Source organism: Dermacentor albipictus, chromosome 4 (genome assembly GCF_038994185.2).
Source record: "Dermacentor albipictus isolate Rhodes 1998 colony chromosome 4, USDA_Dalb.pri_finalv2, whole genome shotgun sequence".
NCBI lineage: Eukaryota > Metazoa > Arthropoda > Arachnida > Ixodida > Ixodidae > Dermacentor > Dermacentor albipictus.
The window spans coordinates 115,939,454-115,960,779 of record NC_091824.1 but is presented as its reverse complement, the minus strand read 5'-3'; the positions used below and the strand labels follow the sequence as shown (position 1 = coordinate 115,960,779).

At 44.3% G+C, this 21,326-nt stretch overlaps 1 protein-coding gene across 6 annotated transcripts in view; it reads left to right on the top strand.

The window, feature by feature from the left end:
* LOC135914649 (uncharacterized) overlaps positions 1-21,326 on the top strand; it is a 461,017-nt gene that overhangs the window by 210,109 nt on the left and 229,582 nt on the right. For 3 of the 6 annotated variants that reach the window (XR_011514058.1, XR_010568363.1, XM_070537514.1), the window contains one exon: positions 19,509-19,786. The exons of the other annotated variants lie outside the window; for them this stretch is intronic. Coding sequence is in view for 1 of the 3 variants with exons in the window: in XM_070537514.1 (XP_070393615.1) it covers positions 19,509-19,610 (102 nt within the window). In the remaining 2 variants the exon portion in view is untranslated. Of the gene's footprint in view, positions 1-19,508; positions 19,787-21,326 lie in introns of those variants that run through there. 6 annotated transcript variants of the gene reach the window in all.

Here is a 21,326-nt window from a genome sequence, read left to right as displayed (position 1 = left end):
TTAGACTGTGTCTGCTTATCTTGTGGAGCGTAGCCACAGGATACGTGGCCTCAAGTTAAGTCACCTTCAGGTTGTCACTGACAGTGTTCCTGACTGTGCGTGCTCAGCCCACGGGGCGTAGCCGCGGTAACCGGGACACGTCGCCCACAGGAGCATTGCCGATGGCATGTTCGAGTCGTCAGGCTCTTACGGACTTCAGGTTGATGGCTGTCATCGTGATCCCGCACAATAACGGATGCTGCCTTCTGCAACGTGTCCTTCTGCCTTTCCTAGCTTCTCCACGTCTAATTGCGTCGTTTTGTTTATCGTCAACTGCCATTAATTCGACCTCAGTTAATCCGACTCATCGCTTCATTCGAACACATCGGAATGTTCCGTCGAGAGACCATGCATTGCTTTAGAATGTACACTCATTTAGTTCAAACTAGACATCAAGCCACTTCGCTTAATTCGCCCCGCACCGACCCCCACTGGCAACTCGGTCCTCATGCCCGCCGTGGCTATTAAAATCTTGAAAACACAAGATACTTGGGAACTGGTGCTACGACTTCCCTAGGCGTGAAGCTGCTTTAATAAAATTTATTGTTAACCTTTAGTGGCTGACATTCTTTCCGCCAATGAAATCATGTGCCACACTGATATAGTCACTTTAACTGACGTGCTCTGGGACTGTTAAAAAAAGCCCGCACGGTGCTAACTGCGGAACCCTTCCGCCACAGTGGGCCGCTGCCTTGCGCAGCCCCAGCCTCCGCGACCAACACTGGGCCATCCAGCAGGCCCGCGAGGCGGCGGTGAGGCGACACCTCGACGTCCCCACGTGGGGGACGTAAGGCCAGAAGTTCTGCAGGACTATAAGTAAAGTTGTTACCAACTGCTACAGCATACATATCACATTCATATCACTGGTCAAGTACGTATTAGTCAAGCATCTGTCTCGTTATATGATGCGGAAATGAAATTGTTGGGTTTGACGCAAGCAAGATGTCCTGTCGCTTGCTCTTTGCTGCCTCCTGATATCGAGAGTGTGCACGGTGTATATGTGGCAAGCTTTGTGCCTAATAGACAGTTGTGAGTGCAGCGCCGTCTTTCTTTCTCTTCCGTCTGTTCCTTAGCATCTTTCTTTTCCAGTTGGTGCTTTCTTTTCCAGGCACCAACTCGCCCAAGAAAAAGTTATTGTTCGTTTGACCTTTCCGATAATTTGACCAAATCTTTTGGTCGCTCAAAGGGTCGAATCGACGGGAGTCAGGAGTCAAACTGTATAGCTTTTAAATCGAATAGATTTCTCTGCCTGGTTTGCCGGTTTTAGTGGTTCGCGGTCTGTAGTCGATGGCTGGTGGTCGGACTTTTCGATACCAAGGCGCCAATGCAAACGGCACGTGCTCTCCCGCGCAACCGATGAGCGGGGCGCATTCACTGCCGAAAACCAACTAGGTCCTTGAGATGCACGCCCTGCCGCGCGTGAGCTTAGTTGCGTCTGAAGCTGTAGATTCTTTAGTGGAGTGCTCGGCAAGCACAACCCTCCTCTCCTCCCGCCACCCTGAACACACCAGAGAGAGGCGTCTCGTTGATCAGGCACATAAATGTTATGCCACGAAACGCAAACATATACTCTTGCGCGCAAACAAGGGCAGCAAGCCGGCTTTGGAAGCGAAAATTACGAGGCATGTGTCACCCGTGTCACGTGAAATGTGTACCATGCCAGTAGTATAGAAACAAACACGAATAGCGTCTCGCCAAGAGATGTGAAATGAGAACAATGAGTACAAGCTTCAGCACTTCTCATGTCAGTGAACCGTGGCTTCGTTGAACAGTTTGGGTCGGACGGCTTTGTAAGTTTGCACAGTGTGTACGGTGCACTGCGCAACGCTTCGTTAACGAGAAACAAACGAAATGCGCAAACAACTCGTGCGCTCTTCTCGTAAGCATGTGCGCCTTTGTTGGCCCGAACATGGATAAACTTATGCGTAAACACTGTGCAAAGCTTTGCTTCACGTAGATTTCAACATAAAGGTTCAATCTGCATATTGTTTTTTTTTAACTTTGACTTTTAATTTGCACAACACTGCGTAAAATGAGCTCACGTACTCAAATAACGAAAACAAGTCATACAGCGGGACTTCGCAGCCGTGAAGTTCGGAGTAATAAATTCCGCACTGTAATTGTTCACGCGGAGAATGAATACTTGAATGAATTACTTGTTTCAAATGAAGATTTACGCATTTTTACATTGATGGGCTCACTCAACTGCGTGTGGCCTTCTCTTTATTCGCTACTTTTTTGTCATATGCATGCACTCTTGTATTATTCATTCATCTTACGTTGTCTTTTCTCTTCTCTTCTTCAAACTCTTGTTGATGGACTCGTGACGGGCGCTCATACTGTAATGAAACTAAATAGATTGACAGCGATGTTTACTAGAGCGCATTTTATGTTCTATAGCATTTACACGAATTCATTTCTTATCCGCTGCCGCTTCTTATTCAGCGATACTTCCATCACCTACATGTCAGATTTTCTTTTCAGTGTATAAGCTTCCAATCTGACAGACGAGATAAAACCGTGCTCTGTCCTAATTGCCTTAGGCACCGTGCACACCACCTTGGAGATGGGCGCCTTTTTGGAGTGACAAAATAGTTTACAGCAAATTGTACTTTGTGAAAAAACAAAAAAAGAACAACAAAAAAAAAGTACGACAAGGGGTCATACGTAATTCAGGCGCTTTGAGTTTGAATTTTGAGGCCATGATGAGGGAGTACCTTGAAAAGCCAATTATTTTGGCTATTCTGGGGCAGCTTGGAGGTGACGAAGTCCACAAACAAGCTAGCTATGCACGATGTGATTAAGTGCCACTTCTAAGTAACGCTTTTGCTAGCGGCCACGGAGCCTGGACGTCCTACAAATAACGTGTTGTGAAATTTTTTTGATGTGACTTCTTTTGGCGACGTCAGCTTCAACGTGGCGTCCTCCTTCCTAATACAAACCGGCTATGCAGGTATGTACGGAAGCGTCACCAAAAGGTAGACTGACGAACAGCCACACCATGCTGAAAAATCTCCAGATTATCTTGTCGCTGAAGCACTGCCCAACATCAGAGCGCACTATCTGATTCGAGCATGCAGCCATTATCGAAGCCGGATTCATTACTAATGAACCATGGTAATTGTAAGTAAAGTAGGTTTTCTTCAAGTCATAGAAAAAAGCAGTAAAGAAACATTGTAAACAGTTGGCAAGGAATGTCTATCAGTTATTTTCTCAAATATTGTTGCTATTCTTTGAACAATCACTTGTCCTCTAAAGCCTTGAGCACCCTGATTTACAAATCATAAGTAAGCTAAAGGGAGCTAACATAAGCCAAATTACTTGCAATTGCATCTGTGATGCCATGTATGTGTTAAACCTGCATATAATACAGTAATTTGAAGGCAGGATTGATTAAATATTTTCCAGCGATGTGTATTTATTTCTTTATGATAAGCGATTTCTAAAGCTTCACTACATTTATTGCGGCACGGGTAATTAATGTACTCACTTACGAAGCGTTGCGCAGATGTGATCAAATTACCACGTGGAAGTCAATAACTGTCTCACCGGCTCATCTTTACGCAATATGCCTTACCGCAAACAAAACGTAGAAGTGTGCATTGGTAAGAAGACAGCCTAATTCTTCTAGAACCAAAACCGCTTTCTTTAAAGCGCTCTGCCTCCTGCGCGATAGTTTTCAACTCTTTTGTAACTATTTTGAACATATCCTTTTTTAAAACTCGACACGCACCGTAAGTTTGTGCGCTGTTTAAGTTAAGAAGTGGTAAAGCTAAACAACACAAAGCTATCCGCTGATTTTAGCGACCATGGTGGTTTTCTCATCACTAATGCGCCGCGCGGAACGACAAGTACGACACCTGTTGGAGACGAGAGTGCACGGGGCAATGCCCCTGGTCGGTCCTCAATTATTGCTTCTGCGGGCGGTGCGGCTAGACAGAATGCACTTGCTGAATCGATGGGGAGCAAGTGCTGACAAACTCCGCACGCTAAAAACGAACTGCGAGAGAGAAGCTAGGTAAACAAGCTTGACCTCTGAAAGCGCGGGTTGTATCATCAAAACCATTGAGGCTGATATAAATAGAGTCGCCTGATTGCAAGATTCCTTGCTACAGCTTTCAGAGAAGCTGTAATTGCTGTGCCGACTGAGTGATTGTTTACGTTTCTCTTGCTTTCATCTGCGCGAGTGCTCATGCTCACGTTTTCCACGAATTCCGTGGTCTTGAAATCTTAGGCGGTGTAAACAGATGCAGTAAAGGTACGCTCTTAATGTAACTGATTCTGTTCAGTGAAGGGACCGTGTTCTTTTAAAAACAACATTCGTAAAGAGCTGCCTAGAGAATTGTATGTCAGAGTTTGGCGACTAGGCGCAACTCGTTTTTGAAGCACGTCAATGTCTCGCAAAGCTGCCCGCCTTAACGGGTTTCTCTCTCTCTCCCTATATATATATATATATATATATATATATATATATATATATATATATATATATATATATATATATATATATATATATATATATATATATATATATATATATACCCACTTTATTTTTTTATTTTTTATTCGGGATGCTTGCCGTTTACGGCAGCATGCACAGCAGCATCCAGCGTCATATTGTGTACGCGAGCCTGAAACCTTCATTGACAGTTTTCTCGATTCGTTCTGATTCCTTCCGCACAGCACTACCTATTACGAATTCGAAGTAGCACAATGCCAGGTGTTCCTCTGTATCAAGTCTCCCACGCGGCCGCACTGTCGACTGCTCTCTACAGGTGCCTCGGGCATAGAGGTGCTGAAAGTGCGATGTCTTGTTTTACCTGCGTACCGTCAGCCGCAGTTTTATTTCTTGGTCTTAGATTGCGAAAAAAAAGGCCACATGACGCCCCAACACGATATCCATCGACGCGTCTAGATACGCGTTCATAAGAAAGTAAATATCGTAGAGGAGGTTACTACACCGTACAAGCCTGCACATGTCTCAGGGCACTCGTGCACTGCGTGAGAGCTATTCTAATGGTTTATTCCGCTGCAGCTGTGCAAGCCTCGAGTCTTTGCTCTTTTCTCGCTTCTTATGGCTTTAAGGCTCCTGGTATGAGTGTGCGCATACTTCACAAATATTCCTAACAGCTGTTTCTATCCGAGTCTTCACTGCTTTTGTTTGCTTCCACTCTTCACGTTTTCAAACCACGCAGAGTTCGCATTAATGAGGTCAATCGCCTAGAGCGCTGCCGTTTTACATCAATAACCGATCACGTTGCCTTATTGAGACATCTTCGCACCAATGGAAGGTGTTGTTGACATATTTGTCATCATTACGTTTACCTGGCAGATTTCGTGAGACTACAAAAGTATACCTGGTGCTACGTATAGGGGTGCCAGCCATCGTGCCATCGTGGGCTGCCATTGTGATCGTGACGACGTCTTCTAGGTAGCATCGTCATCATGACGTCATAGTCATTGTGGACTCACTGTAGTGCCTTTGTTGTCTTCTGTGTCATCATTGTCGTAGCACTGTTTTTGATACGCTTGAGCGAGACCTATGTTGTGTATGACTCAGTGAAGCAATGGCTAATAATTATTAGAATAATATTTTAGATGAAAAATAATTCCAAATTGAATAATATTAGAATTATTATTTCATTAAGGCTTGATTACATATATTTGTGTGAATTTATTCTCCAGGGCCAGAAATGAAAGAAATGAAAGCGAGCAGGTCCTAATTTTTTTTAATACTGAAGGGCATGCGCTTGTTGCTACCTACTTTGTGTGGATAAATGAAGTAACAACTCTATCTAATCCTATATCCGCGATGCCCTGTATACGTTGCCACATACACTTAACGTGGTTCATGAAATTTTTCTTAACTTTGAGAGCTGAAGTTGTTGTTGTGGTAGCGGTGGTGCTGATGATGCTGTTACAGGCAGGGCTAGCCTGGCAGACCTGTCCGGCAATTGCTCCACCTGAGTGTCTCTCTCCCTGCGCCAAAAATGGCACCATATGTCTACCAGTCCTGTATTTCGCAGAAATGTGACAGGAACGCGTGACAATTTCTTGCATGCTACCTGTGGTCCTTCCGGGAAGAACTGTCTGACAAGTTGAAATTGTGTGTGCCATTTGAAGGTCTAATTCTGTGCGACTGCTTTTATTTATCTGCTTTATCTTCATACTTAGGTTTGTAAGTAGGGGGCACGTTGCTTATTTTATAAACCGCGTTTAAGTTTGGCGCCTACATGTGGCACCGGCCACTCCTCTTCACTGACATGACGATTGGGATCAGTATGGTGGCCCCAATTGAATGAATAACTGCAAAAAATCAACGTTCCATATGTAGGTGCCAGCGAGGGCTCCCTCGAGTGCCACATTCCAAGCACAAAGCACGAGAACATGGACACAATAGCCTCGTAAACACGTAAACTATGTGTTATTACAGAAGAACAAGAGCGAGAAATATAATGAGGAGATGAAAGTATACTGCAATACGATTTAGTAATTTTTTTTAATTCCCTGTCTTGGTCGAAAAACTGTAGCATTCTTCCGTATAGTAACCAATTGCACATGATATGAGGTCTTTCGAGACATCGGCAGCTCAGATGTTCTTGTACATTTTACTCCTTTTTACCACTTGTATAGGGAAAAGTTGACATAGTTTCCCTCTGCACAGTGTTATTTTTTTTACCGTTCCCCATATTGGTATCCTCGACTGAGAGCACATTTCAACGCTTTTCTTGACCATCTGACGCACCGGGTAATCTTTGAACACCCTTAATATGAAGACCATTCTTAAGCAGTGGTACGCAGCCAATACTTAAGGGAACGAAGCATTTGAGTGTTTATTCCTCCAGAAGTAAAGAAGGAAAATGCTTTCGAAAGGTGGCGCAAAAACGCGACCGACGAAATCGCAGGCGGACGGACCGAAGCGCCACTCGTACGACAAGCACTTGCGCTGAGTGTCGCCGTTTCATTCCGAGCTACACACGGACTGCCAGTTGTAATTGCAAGCAGCGCCCACTAGTATTTAGCCCTGCTTCAAGCGAGCTCGCTTGCTATACGTCGAGTCACAATTGGCGTTTTCCACTGTTCAGTGGCATCGCGTGCGCATGTTTGACTGCTTCTCCTTGTTCTGATGCATTCAGGTCTTAAATAATGGGGGAGGGAGAGAGGAGTGGCTGGTAGCGGAGGAGCACAGTACGAAAGGGGAGCTCCAGAGCGAAAATGAGTTCGTGTGCTTCGCCGGTGCCTTATAGGCTTTGTGTTATTGCACGCTCAGGGACACGCAATGTTCTAAAAGGGTGATCTCCTGTTGTGAGACGACTCGCGTTATTCAGCGCAAAAAACAACCAAGCGCAGAAACACATAAACACGTGATCGCACATGGCGATGCGCTCAGCAAACACTAACTAGCCCTAGCCAAAATCATGTTGCTGCGTATCGCTTCCGTAGTTACACCAAGAGCTGTCGCGTTCTTGTTTTTTTGATGACCTTGATTACGTCCGAACAAGATCGCATTGACTAATATAAGGCAGCACCAAGACATTATCAGCGCGCACTGACTCACTTGCGCATGTTTTATTTATTTTCAGCCTACTCTCGTTGCCTGTTGGAAAGCTCAATATGATGTTGTGCCGGCAAACTGCGTGCTCAACAAAAGTGCACAAACGCTGTCCCAGATTGAAGCTTACGCCTGTCCACGTACCTTATAATGCGTGTAATTACTTAACACAACGGATATATGTGTGTAGAGGTCAAATCCCAGACCAGAGAAATAAAGCGACATGTCGTATAAAAGCGCTTACAAATAGCAACAGATAAATGTGTTAATACGTTCACTGTCTTTCGCAGTTCCATTTTTTCTTTGTTTTCCATTGTGACCAGGCTAGAGGTATAACCTTCCTCTCCATTGGCCAGTGGGAGGTTTTGGTTTCTTTTCGACGTAGCTTAACGCTCCATAACATTTGACACTTCGACGCTTTCAGCGCCATCTCGCTGATAACTAAAATGACAGGGAGTTGGTGAAGAAATGCGGCCCTGAGATAGGCAGAGGCGGACAACGAAGCCTCGCAGCAGTACTGACGAAGTACAGGGGACGACGAGCTCGACGATATCGTAGTTCGCGTCATTGAGTTGACGCAGCGCTTTCTAAGACCGCGAGTAACAGGGAGGAAGTCCTACTGGTTTGTTGAAACGACGCCTGCAGAAGGCCTAGAGAGATGACTGAGAGCCCAACTTATCTGTTCTCCTGTCGCAACGGCGCTTCGAGAAGTGAAAGACTCCCCCTTACTTTTGTTGGCGATCCATCGAGATACAGGAACAAGATCAGCAGCACGGCGGACACACTCACCGGTATTGGTATTCAAAATTCTCCGACTTTTGCTTTTTTTTTTTCGAAGTCGGTCCATATTTTGGTTACTTTTGTATACTTTTCTTGCATGTCCTTGTGCAGCCGCGTGAATGTGCCGAAAGGAAGTGTAAATTTGACGATACATTACCAAACAATGGCTATAAAGCAATACATTTTGACAAACTTCATGAAAACAAAAAAATAAAAATGTTATCGAAACTTTGCTGGACGGATGCATGTCTACACCTGCCTATCATGAAAAATGTGATCACGTATAGTACATTCAAATGAAACCTGACGCACTTATTCGCCGTTTTGAAACAGCGTCAGGGAATAGAAAACATATTTTGTTGACCTACAAAATTATTTGAACGAAACACTTTGTCTTTATCCCGCACTAATACTTCCAACAAGAGGTTAATAATGAATAGACGGCCAATTACGAGGCTTTCAAAGTGCATCAGTGTATCAGGTGGAGCCACTGAGGTGCATCCTCTCCGGGTTACATTTCACATTGCCTGTACCTCGTACAGGGGACGCTGTGTTATTAAAACCTCCTTCCTAATATTAACAACTTGTAATATTTCTAATGATCTCAATAAAAACCGATTCTGATTCTGATTCTGAAAGGTAGAACTAAAGATGCCTTATACTGAGGTCGCTCAACGTTTTTTGTATGTGGCATGATCTGATATATGCTGGAGATTTTAGATGAAGAGTTGATGGTTTTAATCGAGAAACCTGGTTTGAATTACTCGTAATAGTCAAGTTCGTTAAACAGAAGTTTTACTGTAAAATGTATATAGAACAATGAACGTTATCTTGAGATCAACTTGTCCGTAAAATAATTTTGGCTTTACTGATTACGACATAACTGCAGCAAAGCTCTACTGAGAGTCGGAGTTAGAGGACGCTTTCCTTTTTCACGCTATTACGTTTCCGTTGATCATTTGCCCTTCCAGGCGCACAATGACGCAATATGCTGTTTGGTGACTTCACAATTTTCATGTGTAAACGGTTTGACGTACAGAGCTCAATAAATACAACGCTATGACACGAACGCATTGTCTTCAGTACATGATGTAGTTTGTGTTGAAACGTTAGAATGTTGTACAGGGTGTCCCGCGCAGGTTAAGCCATAATTTTAAAAATGAAAGGCGTGTCGAAAGTGAATTGAACCTAACGCATACTATTCGCACTGGCCTATCGTAACTCAGGCAGTTTTTGTTTTCCCCACTAATTAGGTTTATCTACTGAACTTCTTCGTTGCTGGCTGAGGACCCCAATTATGATACGCAGATTTGTAGAGCACCTTCAGAAACCACCGATCGAGTTGCATCCTGTACGATATGTCTGACGTAGTCCTTTTTTTCTGGGTTGCAAAGAAAGCCCGCGAAATATGACAAAAAGCCACGTGACTAACGACGGGAAAGCGGCAGGGCGTTCTTTGTCTCCTCGGCAGCTCTCGGCCAGCAGCAGCATTTGCGCCGTCATCCGACGAGAGCTGACCTTGTTCACCAAACGCACGCTTGAGAGCAGCACGATACAGCTGCGCGAGCGCTCCATCACGTGACTTTGTTTATATTTCGCGGGCTTTCTTTGCAACCCGGAAAAAAGGAATACGTGAGGCGTATCTTGGGGTCCTCAGCCATTATTAAAAAGTTGAGTGATTAAACCTAATTAATCACTGAGGTATGGGCAAAACAAACAATTCCTGAGTTACGATAGACTAGTGCGAGTAGCACGCGTTCGGTTCAGCTCGCTTCCGACACACCTTTCACTTTTAAATTATTTGCTCAAGTTACGTGGGACACCCTGTATAATGTAAACTTATGACAGCGGTAATTTCGTTGAAAGTGAAGGGAATGGTAGCGTGAATGAGAAATTTGCGAACAATGCAGTAATTCCGCATTTTAACTCTACTATATCAATCTGCGGGCATTAGAGATTTGCGAAAGCATCAGTCTATTGCTTAGGACCGTTGTTGCTTATTAGTTACATAAGCGACACGATAAACGTTCACTTAACAGATGAAATACCGATGTATGCTGACAAAATGAACCTTCTCATTCCAGAATACACATTTATGAACTGGAAGATAAAGCCAATCTTTGGTTAAAAGAACTTAGCAGGCAACATTACTTAAAGGAGATTGATTTAAATACAGAAAAAACGAAGATCACCGCGTCAAGGTGATATGTACGCTTTAAAGACGCATTAATACGACAAATAAAACTGAAAACGTTTTCGAATAGCCTGAGAGTACCCTGCTCCAAAAGTAATAGATGTCTGCCAACTGATTGCTGTGACACATAATGAAAGACTTGGCGTAGAAGTATAACGTTATCGAGACCTTTCGTCACGTGTACGACATTGCTCTGCCAACTCTACTTTGCTGAGAATTCGTTTTAGCGCCATTTTTAACATTCCATTGCACGCCTCTGTGATTTTCGACCAGCCACAGCAAGTTAAGTCAGGGGAAACGGACCAATCGCAGGGGCCGGTGCCACCCTCCTCATCAGGTTATCTACTTTCACTGTGGTGGCTCGGCCCGATGGAAACTTTCTCCCTTTGAGCTTGCTCCTCGGCTCTTCTCAGCCATTTAGAAAAGAAAACCTGCTCAATGCAGGCAATGCTATTTGCTTTGAAAGCAAAGGAAAGTGACACCCAATAAACGAGAAGCGCGTTTGATTGGGCTTTTCAAACAGCGCTGCGGGTTATGACCCGATGCTTGCGTCGGTGGTTATGCAAATGTGACGTCAGGAGACCAGAATAGTTTTACGTTATAGGGCCCCTTTAGTGAGTCAGGCTTTTAAAAGAATTGTATTTTATTTTGCACATTTGTATCTGAACTACAGTATTTTAGTAGGGCGAAACGGTAACAAGACAGATAAAGGAAAACTGTCAGCTTTGCAAGGGTGAGTCTGTTCGCCTACCTACTTCTTCGAAATAATTCGTAGGTTCTTTAGTATTATTTATGCACCACAACATTCCCAATATTAGAACTACTCAGAGAACAAAGACATGCATGCGCATATGCGCATATGCGCATATTTAATGAGGTTTCTAGTAACTTCGAGAAATTTGCAAATCGCTACCTAAACAGAAACAGATGATGCAACCTTCGTCACACTTCGACTGTATCGAAGAAACTTAGGACAAACTATGGCACGTAAACTATTGAGTATGAGACTATGCGTTTACGCAACATTGTTAACGAAGCTAGAGTTTGTGAAATAACTCGCGAGTTTAAATGTGCAATACAAAACTTTATTTTCTTCTAATTATGAAGTCTTTGGTGAATAATAATGGAGGTCTGTATTGTTCGGTGTTAGGAATGTTATCGATGTAATATGTTACAATTTCTAGTTATGGTTTCTGTTAACACATGTTTGTGATTAATTGGGTTTTCAAAGCGTTGTGTTAGTTATGATACTTATTTGTTTTTTTCTTGGAGACAGCTGATTTGTTTACAAAGTGTTGCATCAATTATGAATGATACTTTTTACCATGAGAAGTGCTACTTCAGTGGCTCCAGGGAGGCAAAGGTCACAGTCAGGAGGATTGCGTGATCCTTTTACCTTGCCTTGCGGGCGAACCTTGTAGTTACACAAATGAGATTGAAATGAATAACAAATGTAGTTAGACTTATGGTGCATCATTTGAAGTTAACAGATAACTGAAGCTTATCGCTTTGCTTTGTTGAAACGCACTGCGCTCACGCAAAATTTATGCGTAACACGCAGTGGCAGCAATTATATATGCGAGTGATTCGAGCTCCTACAAGAAGCGGCATTTATCTTAAGCAGGAGCTGGCATTGTCCGAAGGAGTCGCGCCACCGGGCCACATATATGATGTTAGTGATAGGAAGACAGTTCATGTGACATATTCCCTGTTTTCTGCTGACAATGTGAGTAGCACTAAAGATCTGAAGTAGAAGGCATACGCTGTACGTGACACAGCATTTGTATTTGCCAATTACGAACATATAATCATTGCCATCAGGGCGTTGCGCGACGTGGCGTAGTTAATGAACTCGCTGTTCGCACGTATAGTTGTTCTTGCTTACTATACATCTTAGATAAGCGACCTTGAGAAAACTAATTTCGAAAACGAACAAATGACGTCGACGTATCCAATGGCGCCAACGTAAGTATGTTCCAATGATCCTTAATCTCTTGCTTTAGCTCCCTATATTCAACATGAGTGCAAACAGTGGTTCGATAAAATACCGTCTGGCTGTGCCAATCCACCGTAGCATCGGGCAGCGCTATCTCTCAAAACATAAATCCTGTCACGGGCTAAAAGAGGTCTAGGACTTAACAAAATTTCAGTTTGCCAGGTAAAACCATCGTAACAATAAGAAATCTCGCCGCCGACCACGAAAGCCATATAAAAGCTTCCTCGGCACTGACCGTTCTGTACTACAAACAAGACGTCCTCGGGGACACACAGACCGCACTTCCGTGGCGGCAAGATTTATGATTGCTACCCAACGCCAATGTGGTCGGCACAAAAAAGGTCACAGAGTACGGGGAAAACAGATCCGTTAGCGACGGGTAAATCTGATCCTTTAGCCTGGTCTTTGGTATATCGGAGCACGAAGACCAAAACGAACGCCCACTCAAATATATTGCATAAGAGAAAAGAGACACACACTGCTCGCCCTCGAGTGAAGAACATCTTCCAATAAAGAATGTGTGGGGAATATACATATTGATTTCCCATACGTAAGAAGAGAAATAAAGATGAAGGAGCGGTGCATGAAGCGTTCCTTCTGCTCTTGTTCGTCACGAATACGCTGAGCGAGTTATTCCGCCTTATCTCATTAGCTCCAGCTGTGCGAAGCCTTTTGGAAGGGCTTGATAAAAATTGCAGGTACGCACATGCTTGTATGAACCACTGCACTATGACTACTCTATTTGTTGTCGGAGACCGTAGGACTGACATTGGCAGTCAGAAAACACAATAAGAGAGCCATCCTCCCATAAATTACCGCAAAACTCGATTCCTACGACCACCATCTTTCTTGTTGGTTTGCTCACTTCTTTGGATAAATCTGAAGAGACCATCGTTTATTTTCCACGAAGTTCGGTTTTTGCAATGTAATAGCCGTAAGGGCTGTATTTGCTTTAAGTCTTCGAAAAATAGAGAATCGCCACCTGTGACTGCAATGCGGAGCACTATGGAGAAGTGAAGTCGATGAGCTGCCATTGCGATTGTGTGCAGGGCAAAAGTATAGAGGAAATCATTGGAGGTCAAAACGTATCTCAAGGAATACGTTCTTCTGCGCAGCTATCTTATATTCTTACTGAAGTTGAAAGAGCACGTCTTATTAGGTGCACTAGGGACCTTGTTCCATCACCATAACAGAACCAAGGTGATGTGTTGAAAAGGGTAAATTATCTATGGACTTCCTTAAGTTATTGAGAAAAGTAGTCGAAATGCAATTATAGCCTGCCGATATTTGCATTACAGGGCATAGCTAGTGATTCGATTCATTAGTAGCACTTTAATTATATGAGAGTTTAGGACCTTCATACTGATATTTTATGCCACGTTCCGCGCCGGCGATACAGGAGCAATGGCTCGTAGCTAAGTTATTTTTAGCAGTATCCACGTTTATTCATAATTAGAGTAATTCTTGCGAAGACGATGTAACTAGGTGCTTTCAAGGCGCAGGTCAGGATTACTTACACTCAAGGCCCTGTAATATCAATCCCAATATCTCCTGTGGCGTTCACAAATTTCCAAAAACAGTGGTACGGCCATCTCAGGGATGAAACACGTCTATGGTGCTCCATTTCGAGCTGAGAAGATACAAAAAATACGTCGTTCGTTTCTTCTACACGCGTAGCACCTCACTCGATGTGAAAGGTACAAGTCCATCCCCCGTCGCGTATCTATCCTTAGCGTGTCTTATCAACTTGTGCGTCTCGCGTCAGCTATGCTTCAGCCTACGCAGCTTGTTGTGATTCGCCATTCTGCCAGTTAGGTGTGCTGCGTGCCTTGCATATTTCAGAGTGACGTGCCGCTGGCCTGTTACCTCCAAATGCGATACCGATTACTACAAGGCGTGTTTCCATTGCGTTTTCTGTGGCTTGGTGCGCCGGTTGAACCCTTGTGCGAAATGTCTACTGGGCGTCGCGTCGCCGGGAAGAACTACAAGTTCATCTTTGGGGGTGAAATTTACTAGATGGCAATGGAAAACGTCGCTTTCGGTCAACAAAACGTGCATGAGACATTGAGCTCTGTGGAAGACGGAACAATGCGTCCCTGCTCCAAGCCCAGTGAAACGAAGCGGCCGCGCGGAGTGCTGCTGACGTCAGTTGTTCTTTTTGCAGGGAAGTGATACACTACACGAACGATATGCCCGTCTGATGCAATAGAGAGCGATCGTTCTGCAGGAAAAAGAAAAAAAAAAAGCTTTGTCAAGTGTCGGCTCGGTGACCAATCAGAAAGAAGACGGCGCTTCTTTTTTTAAATGCCCTCCCCCGCGCGAGGTCCCATGATGCTTCTACAGTCCCATCGGTGCTTTTTAGATAGCCCCGACATATATATATTTTGTTCTCTCTTCTCATCTCAATCCTGTACCATGTTCTAAATAAATCGTTAAAGTTTTTTGGAACGCAATGTCGACGTCTCTGTGAGGTCGCCCGGTCTGCAGACTCCCATGAAAAGTCTAGCTCGCACCACCACCCCTTAAGTAACGCCGGATGGCAAGCAACTATAGGAACGAGAATCAGGCGTCCTAACAAACTGCATTGTGGTGCCTCACCGGTTGCTTGATGCCATCGTTTTCAGCTGTTTCACAAAACTTCTTGCCTTCGACGGGTCCCCTGTTCCTGGCGCCTTCTCACACGTCCTATTTGTTTTGCTCTGTGGCCGTCAAAGGGACATATCATTCGGCCTTAGGAAACGATTGATTTCTATCTTCTACATTTATTCAGCGCATGTTTTGACCTCGGCGTGAACACATCGAGTGAATTGTTTCTGTTTTCCATCTTTCTTCCTTCGTTAAGCTGTATTTTTTTTCATGTAAACTCATTTTCTTATTGTACGGTTGCAATCGAATCTATCATGACCGCCGCTGGAGCCTGTAGACTCTCGCTTTTATGATTAGTTTTGAGGTACTCGGCAAACGCTCCTTGTTGCAGTCATTCATCCTGACTGTGGCGGTCTCGATATCAGCACCTTCCCGTGCGCCCTCAAGCGCTCGCTGCTAACGTCGGGCTTTCATGCGTCATCGCCCGCACCGTGGACTTGCAGCAATATAGGCACGCTGACGCCATCGCTTATCAGCAGTGCGCGCCTGGTTGTTGAGGCCTGAGAAGAAATCGATGCGTATTACATCGCACTTCATTTCTTTATCCTCTGCATCCGGTGAGCAACATCGGCAGTATTACCAGCTCTGTCTTCTGATCAGGCTTTAACTTCGCGACAAGCTATATCAATGATTGCCGGTGCCATTCAACAGCACACATGAAATAAGACCTTGCACCACAGGCATGTCATTTGATGATTACCTTGCGTCGTGCATGCTCAGTCGCATGCGTAAAGACCAGTCAGGTTTACTGCGATGGATCAGCGCTTAGCGACTCCTGCAATTCTATAGAACTTTCAGGCGTCAATTAATTCTGTGCATTAGAAATTTAGTTGAACCAGATTTTTTGCATCTTCATTATCACGGACAGTGTACCAATGCAGAACGAATTAAATGGCTTCTATGTTCGAAACCCACGTTATAACGTTTTCGAGCGGTTCCTGTCGCGCTAACTGGTGTCATGTAAAATGAAGTTGAGGCAACTAACACTCCACCTCCCCTTGCCTTAACAAAGAATGAAGGAAGCAAATATATATATATATATATATATATATATATATATATATATATATATATATATATATATATATATATATATATATATATATATATATATACATACGATCATCAAGGACGCGTGCTTTTATGACACACTGCCACAACATCTGTCTTCGAGGTCGTCGACACCTTCTAGCTCTACGAGTCATTCGTCCCAGGATGAATTAAAACCAGCCACGGTAGCACGGTGTTTATGGCGTTGCACCGCGGAGCTCGAAGTCGCAGTTACCAGCCTGGCTGCGGCGGCCATATTACGATGGGCGTCGAGTGCAAAACGCTCATGTATTTGCATCGGGTGCACGAGAAACCTAGTTGGAAAAAAATGAGCTAGGACTTCCCCAGCTATGGCGTTCCTCATACTGAGATCATGATATTGCCACGTAAAATCACAGAATTAGAAAAAAAGTTGAATTGATTGTATATATATATAGGTATTTTTCAAATGCCTATATGAATGCAGACATGCTTCACATCTATAGATATTATTGAAATTAGGCTGAACTTAGAGTTGGAAGTACTGCCGTGTCTTTTTTGCCATGCGTGTTATTGATCGTGCGCGCTGCCAATGGTGTGCTCTAATGACGCTCATTGTTTCTCTGGACGACGGATGCTGTTCAGACTAAATTTTTGTGCCTGAAGGCTTATTTTGTCGCGTCGTTCCTTTCTTTTGTGCGTTTAAATGTCAAACGGATTAGGCGGAAAAGTCGGTTATTTCTTATTTTTCCCCTCTAGTGACTGTGTTATTTGCAGAGAAGTTCGGAGTTGAAATGGCTTTAGCGATCTTAGGAGCACTTAGGCGACCCGGAAATTTCTACCGCTGTTTAGTAGTACCAGACTAGACATTCAAATTGCAAAGCAGGGGATGGCGCTTGTAGCAATTTGCATATCGTATCGACAGAGTCATTAGCAAAACTTCGCGCAAACTTTAACTTCACAGGAAAGACTAATTTTCGTGCACTAGAAATATACAAAGGCTAATTCTGTTGTGATTATATTGCAGAGAACCATGAAAACCCTAATGACCCAACTCCTAACGTGAGATTTGAATGGCATTTTATGTGACATTGCTACAAAGCAGGCGTGGCTTACTTGTACGATATTGTTGGACTGTACGCAGCGCCGCCCCATTAGGTTGCAGTTCAAGTTGTCATCTCCTTGTCTGCGCTTCCTCTTTCTGGGTAATGTTTCAATGTTTCTCTCTCATTAGAGAGTTTTAGAATTGGGGGCGCAAGGCTCTGGGCCCCCAAGCCGCGTTGCGTCGGTTGCTCTTGGGTCTAGGTGAGCAGCAGAGTTTGAGGATTGGGTCGAACGCAGACAGCGTTGGGTTGAGCGTTCGGGGCGCCGCAGTGTGGACTATAGAAAGGTGCTTGAAAGAAAAAAAAGAATGAACCTCTTTTCTTACAAGTGAAAACAAACAGAATGCATTTTTGAGCAAAAAGAACGAAAAATAAAATCTAAGAAACTGTGTTAGTACTGGTTAGCATTACGAAATAAGTGTGCGATTCTAAGCCAAGCAAAGCCAATCGAGGCCAAGTGCTCTTAGTTTGTGTTTTCTTGTGACGCGCTGTGAAAAAACTACGAGTTCACCCGCGTGAAATGGCGAAAATGAGTTGAAGTAAATAACGTTTGCTCTGCGACCATCTGCTGTACGCCATCGCTGTCACCCGCGCGGGCGGCCCAAGACGGCTTGGGGGCCCACGCTAGTTTTCGATTCTTGGGTCTTGGGTTAACGCGAGCGCAAGAACCCAAGACTGGCTTGGGTACTGCGCATGCGCACTTGTGGCGCGCAATTTTCTTGGGTCCCCAAGCCGCTTGGGCCCCCAATTCTAAAACTCTCTATTATTATTATTTTTTTAAATTTCTCATGACATACGTCCTCTGTTTATTTCAGTTTAAGGATGCGGTTTTACGTGCCAAAATCAGTATCAGATTATTAGACACGCCCTAGTGGGATACTGCGGGTTGACTTTGACCGCCTTCTTTAACGTGCACCTAAATGTAAGTACACGAGCGTCTTTACATCTCGCCCCCATCGCAATGCGGCCGCCGCGGTTGGAATCGAACCTGTGACCTCGAGCTTAGCACCCCAGTGCCATTATATACTGGGCAACAGTGGCGCACTCGATTATATTTCTGATTTCTGTGCTAATGCGAAAACTGATAAAAGTTGGCGGCAGCTCGACCTGAACAATCGTTCTTTTTTGCAGGGCTGGACTGTTTAGCAGAGATTCTTCTTTACACGTCCTGGCAGCGAGCTTGAGGATAACGTACGGAATCAAGCTTATTCGACCAATCCTACATTGATCAAAATGTTTATTTCTGTAATGCATAAAACTAACGTACAAAGTATACCCACCGTGGTTGCTTAGTGGCTGGGTAGTTCACCTGCTAAGCACGAGGTCGCGCGATTACGTATTTACGATTACGTAACACGGCGTTCGTGTTGTCCACTTCTCTACTCTTGTGGCCTGTCTGCACGCCTCACTTCTCTTTTGCATAATGAATCCTTACCAACTAGCTCAGCTTTCTGTCGTTCTACGAATACCGGCCACGCCGTCCGCATTTAGATGGGGGCGGAATGCGAAAACACCCTTGTACTTAGATTTAGGCCCAAGTTAACGAACCCCTGGTGGTACAAATCATCCCGGAGTTTCCCGCTACGGCGTGCCTCATAATGAAATAGTGGTTTCGGCACGTAAAACGCGATAATTTAATTTTAGCGCACAAAGCACGTAGCCTTGAAAAGTGTGTAAACATGGCCGGTGACGTTGTAAAGCAGCAAACAATTCCCTAGAACGTTTGTATGCATCTTCGTAAAAAAAAAGAAAGAAAGAAAAAGCTGCACAAACGAGTAATGTCGCACAGAACCAGCCTGACTCGTTGCTGCTGACGTGAGCTAAAATGTTCATGAACTGATAAGCAGCAAGCATTAACACAAAGCGGGCAAAACACCACCTAACAATTCGCATTCTAGTCACGCAACAGCCAACCGCGTGCAAGACTGAGCGATTGCAGCGCCGCCGCTCCGTTCGCCACCGGTGTCGTCACGTGGGCGTCGCTGACTCCACGCGCTGCACTGCATGGCCCTTTCTAATTCACTGTACCCGCGGCAGTGAACATGATACACGGACGTCATCCTAGGTGGCACGTTGTGGAAGCTGGTACATGAGAAGCTGCTTCCGTGACGTCACGTACGTGCGCATTGTCTGTGCATATTAGCATAATCTAACCTTTATTTTCAACAGGTACAAACAAGGTGCCTCGTTTCGTTCACCGAGGACAACAGGAAAACCTACTGCGAGCCTCGTTTCACGCAAGAAAATAAAGAAAAGAAGAGGGCTCGGTGATTATTTGCGACATTCTTCATTAATCCAGAAACGTTAAACTTCTAGCGCACTCGTCAAAACACACTTAAATATGCACACCGTTTTCGCCGAAATTGAACAGTTATTTTAGAACTATGAGGAACATTGCCAATAACGGCAGCATGACACTCTGGAACGCTTGAGTAAGCGGTTTCCTACAAGGCCTGCAGCTAACGCACGTACATTAAACATTTATCGTGCATCAGCGATTATTATCAGCGATGCTTCCTATTCCAGCGGAACTTAAACTACGTGCCTTGTTTAGCTCAACGAGTATACCGTTGCTGTATACCGTATAATGAGTATACAAAACCAGCTTAACGCCTTGTGTAGCATATGAAAATTGCGAGATAACTAGTGTTAAGTTATTATATTCAAAGTGCATAGTAACTCTACATACTTCTAATCTCTCTCTCTCCCTCTCTCTCTAACACACACACACGCACACACACACACACGCACACGCGCACACGCGCACACGCGCACAGACACATGCACACACGCACACGCACACACATACACACACGGACGTACGCACGCACACACACACATACGCGCACTCACGGCCACACACACAACAATGACACGCGCTCGCACGCACGCACGAACAGACTAACTAATGAACGGTCAAACAGAGAGACAGACAAAAAGACGAAGAAAGAAACACACGCACACACGCACACAAAAGAACAACAGCAACACGTGCTGACACGCACGCACACACGAACAGACGAACTAACGAATGGTCAAACAGACAGACAAAAATCCGAACAAAGAAACACATGCCCGCCGCACTTCCGCACCCATGGCCACACACAGATAAAGAGCGAGAAAGAGAGAAGAATAAACTAGACCAGCAGCAATGAGTGAACGAACTGTCTCTACAAAACAAGACAGTTCTACGTTCACGGCAAGGCGGAGGCTTCAAGCGAGGAGTAGTAGTCGAACAAGTGAGGTCTCTGGAACCAACGTTTCGACAAGAAAATCTGTCTTTGTCAGGGCATGTCTGGAAATAACTTAAAGACATACCGAAAAAATTTGCTCTCAAGCCTGCTTTTCGGAGTAAGCCCCACGTGTTAGGAACCTTTTTATTACTTTTTGTAATATCATCCACGTGTCCGGAATCGCCAAACAGTGCACCGACAAAATAATTCCTGTGCCCCTTCTTTTTTCTGTTCGAAGAAGGTTTCGTCCTGCTCAAGTTCTTGTCACTGCCATTCCTCCTACATTCCTCCCACAATGTATAAACAAATAAATATAAAATGCTTCATTTTCTGCATTGATTTTTATGAAATTCATTTGTTATTGCGCTTTACTTGCTGGCTTCTCCGTCACCGTCGCCCTTGCTCAGCTACTGCTAACAATAATCTGCTGTCTTGCTTGGAGACGTCCATGACATGCGGGAAGCAAACACACACACACGCACACGCGCACACGCACACAATTTTTCCAATAAAAGAAAAAAAAATGCTATAGCACCTGCATGAGAGGCCCCGGGCGAAAGGTGCTTGGGCTCGAAATTTAATTTTTTTTCTGAGCTTCCCATGGGCCAGCTCGTAGATGTTCTTTTTGGTTTGTTACTTTTGTGAGGCAAATGTGATCCCAACATTGTGACATCACTAGTTTCGCGTAACTTGAGCCGTTTGTAGAGTTTTCTGCCATGTAGTGGGGAATTCGGTTGCTATTGAAGATACTTTT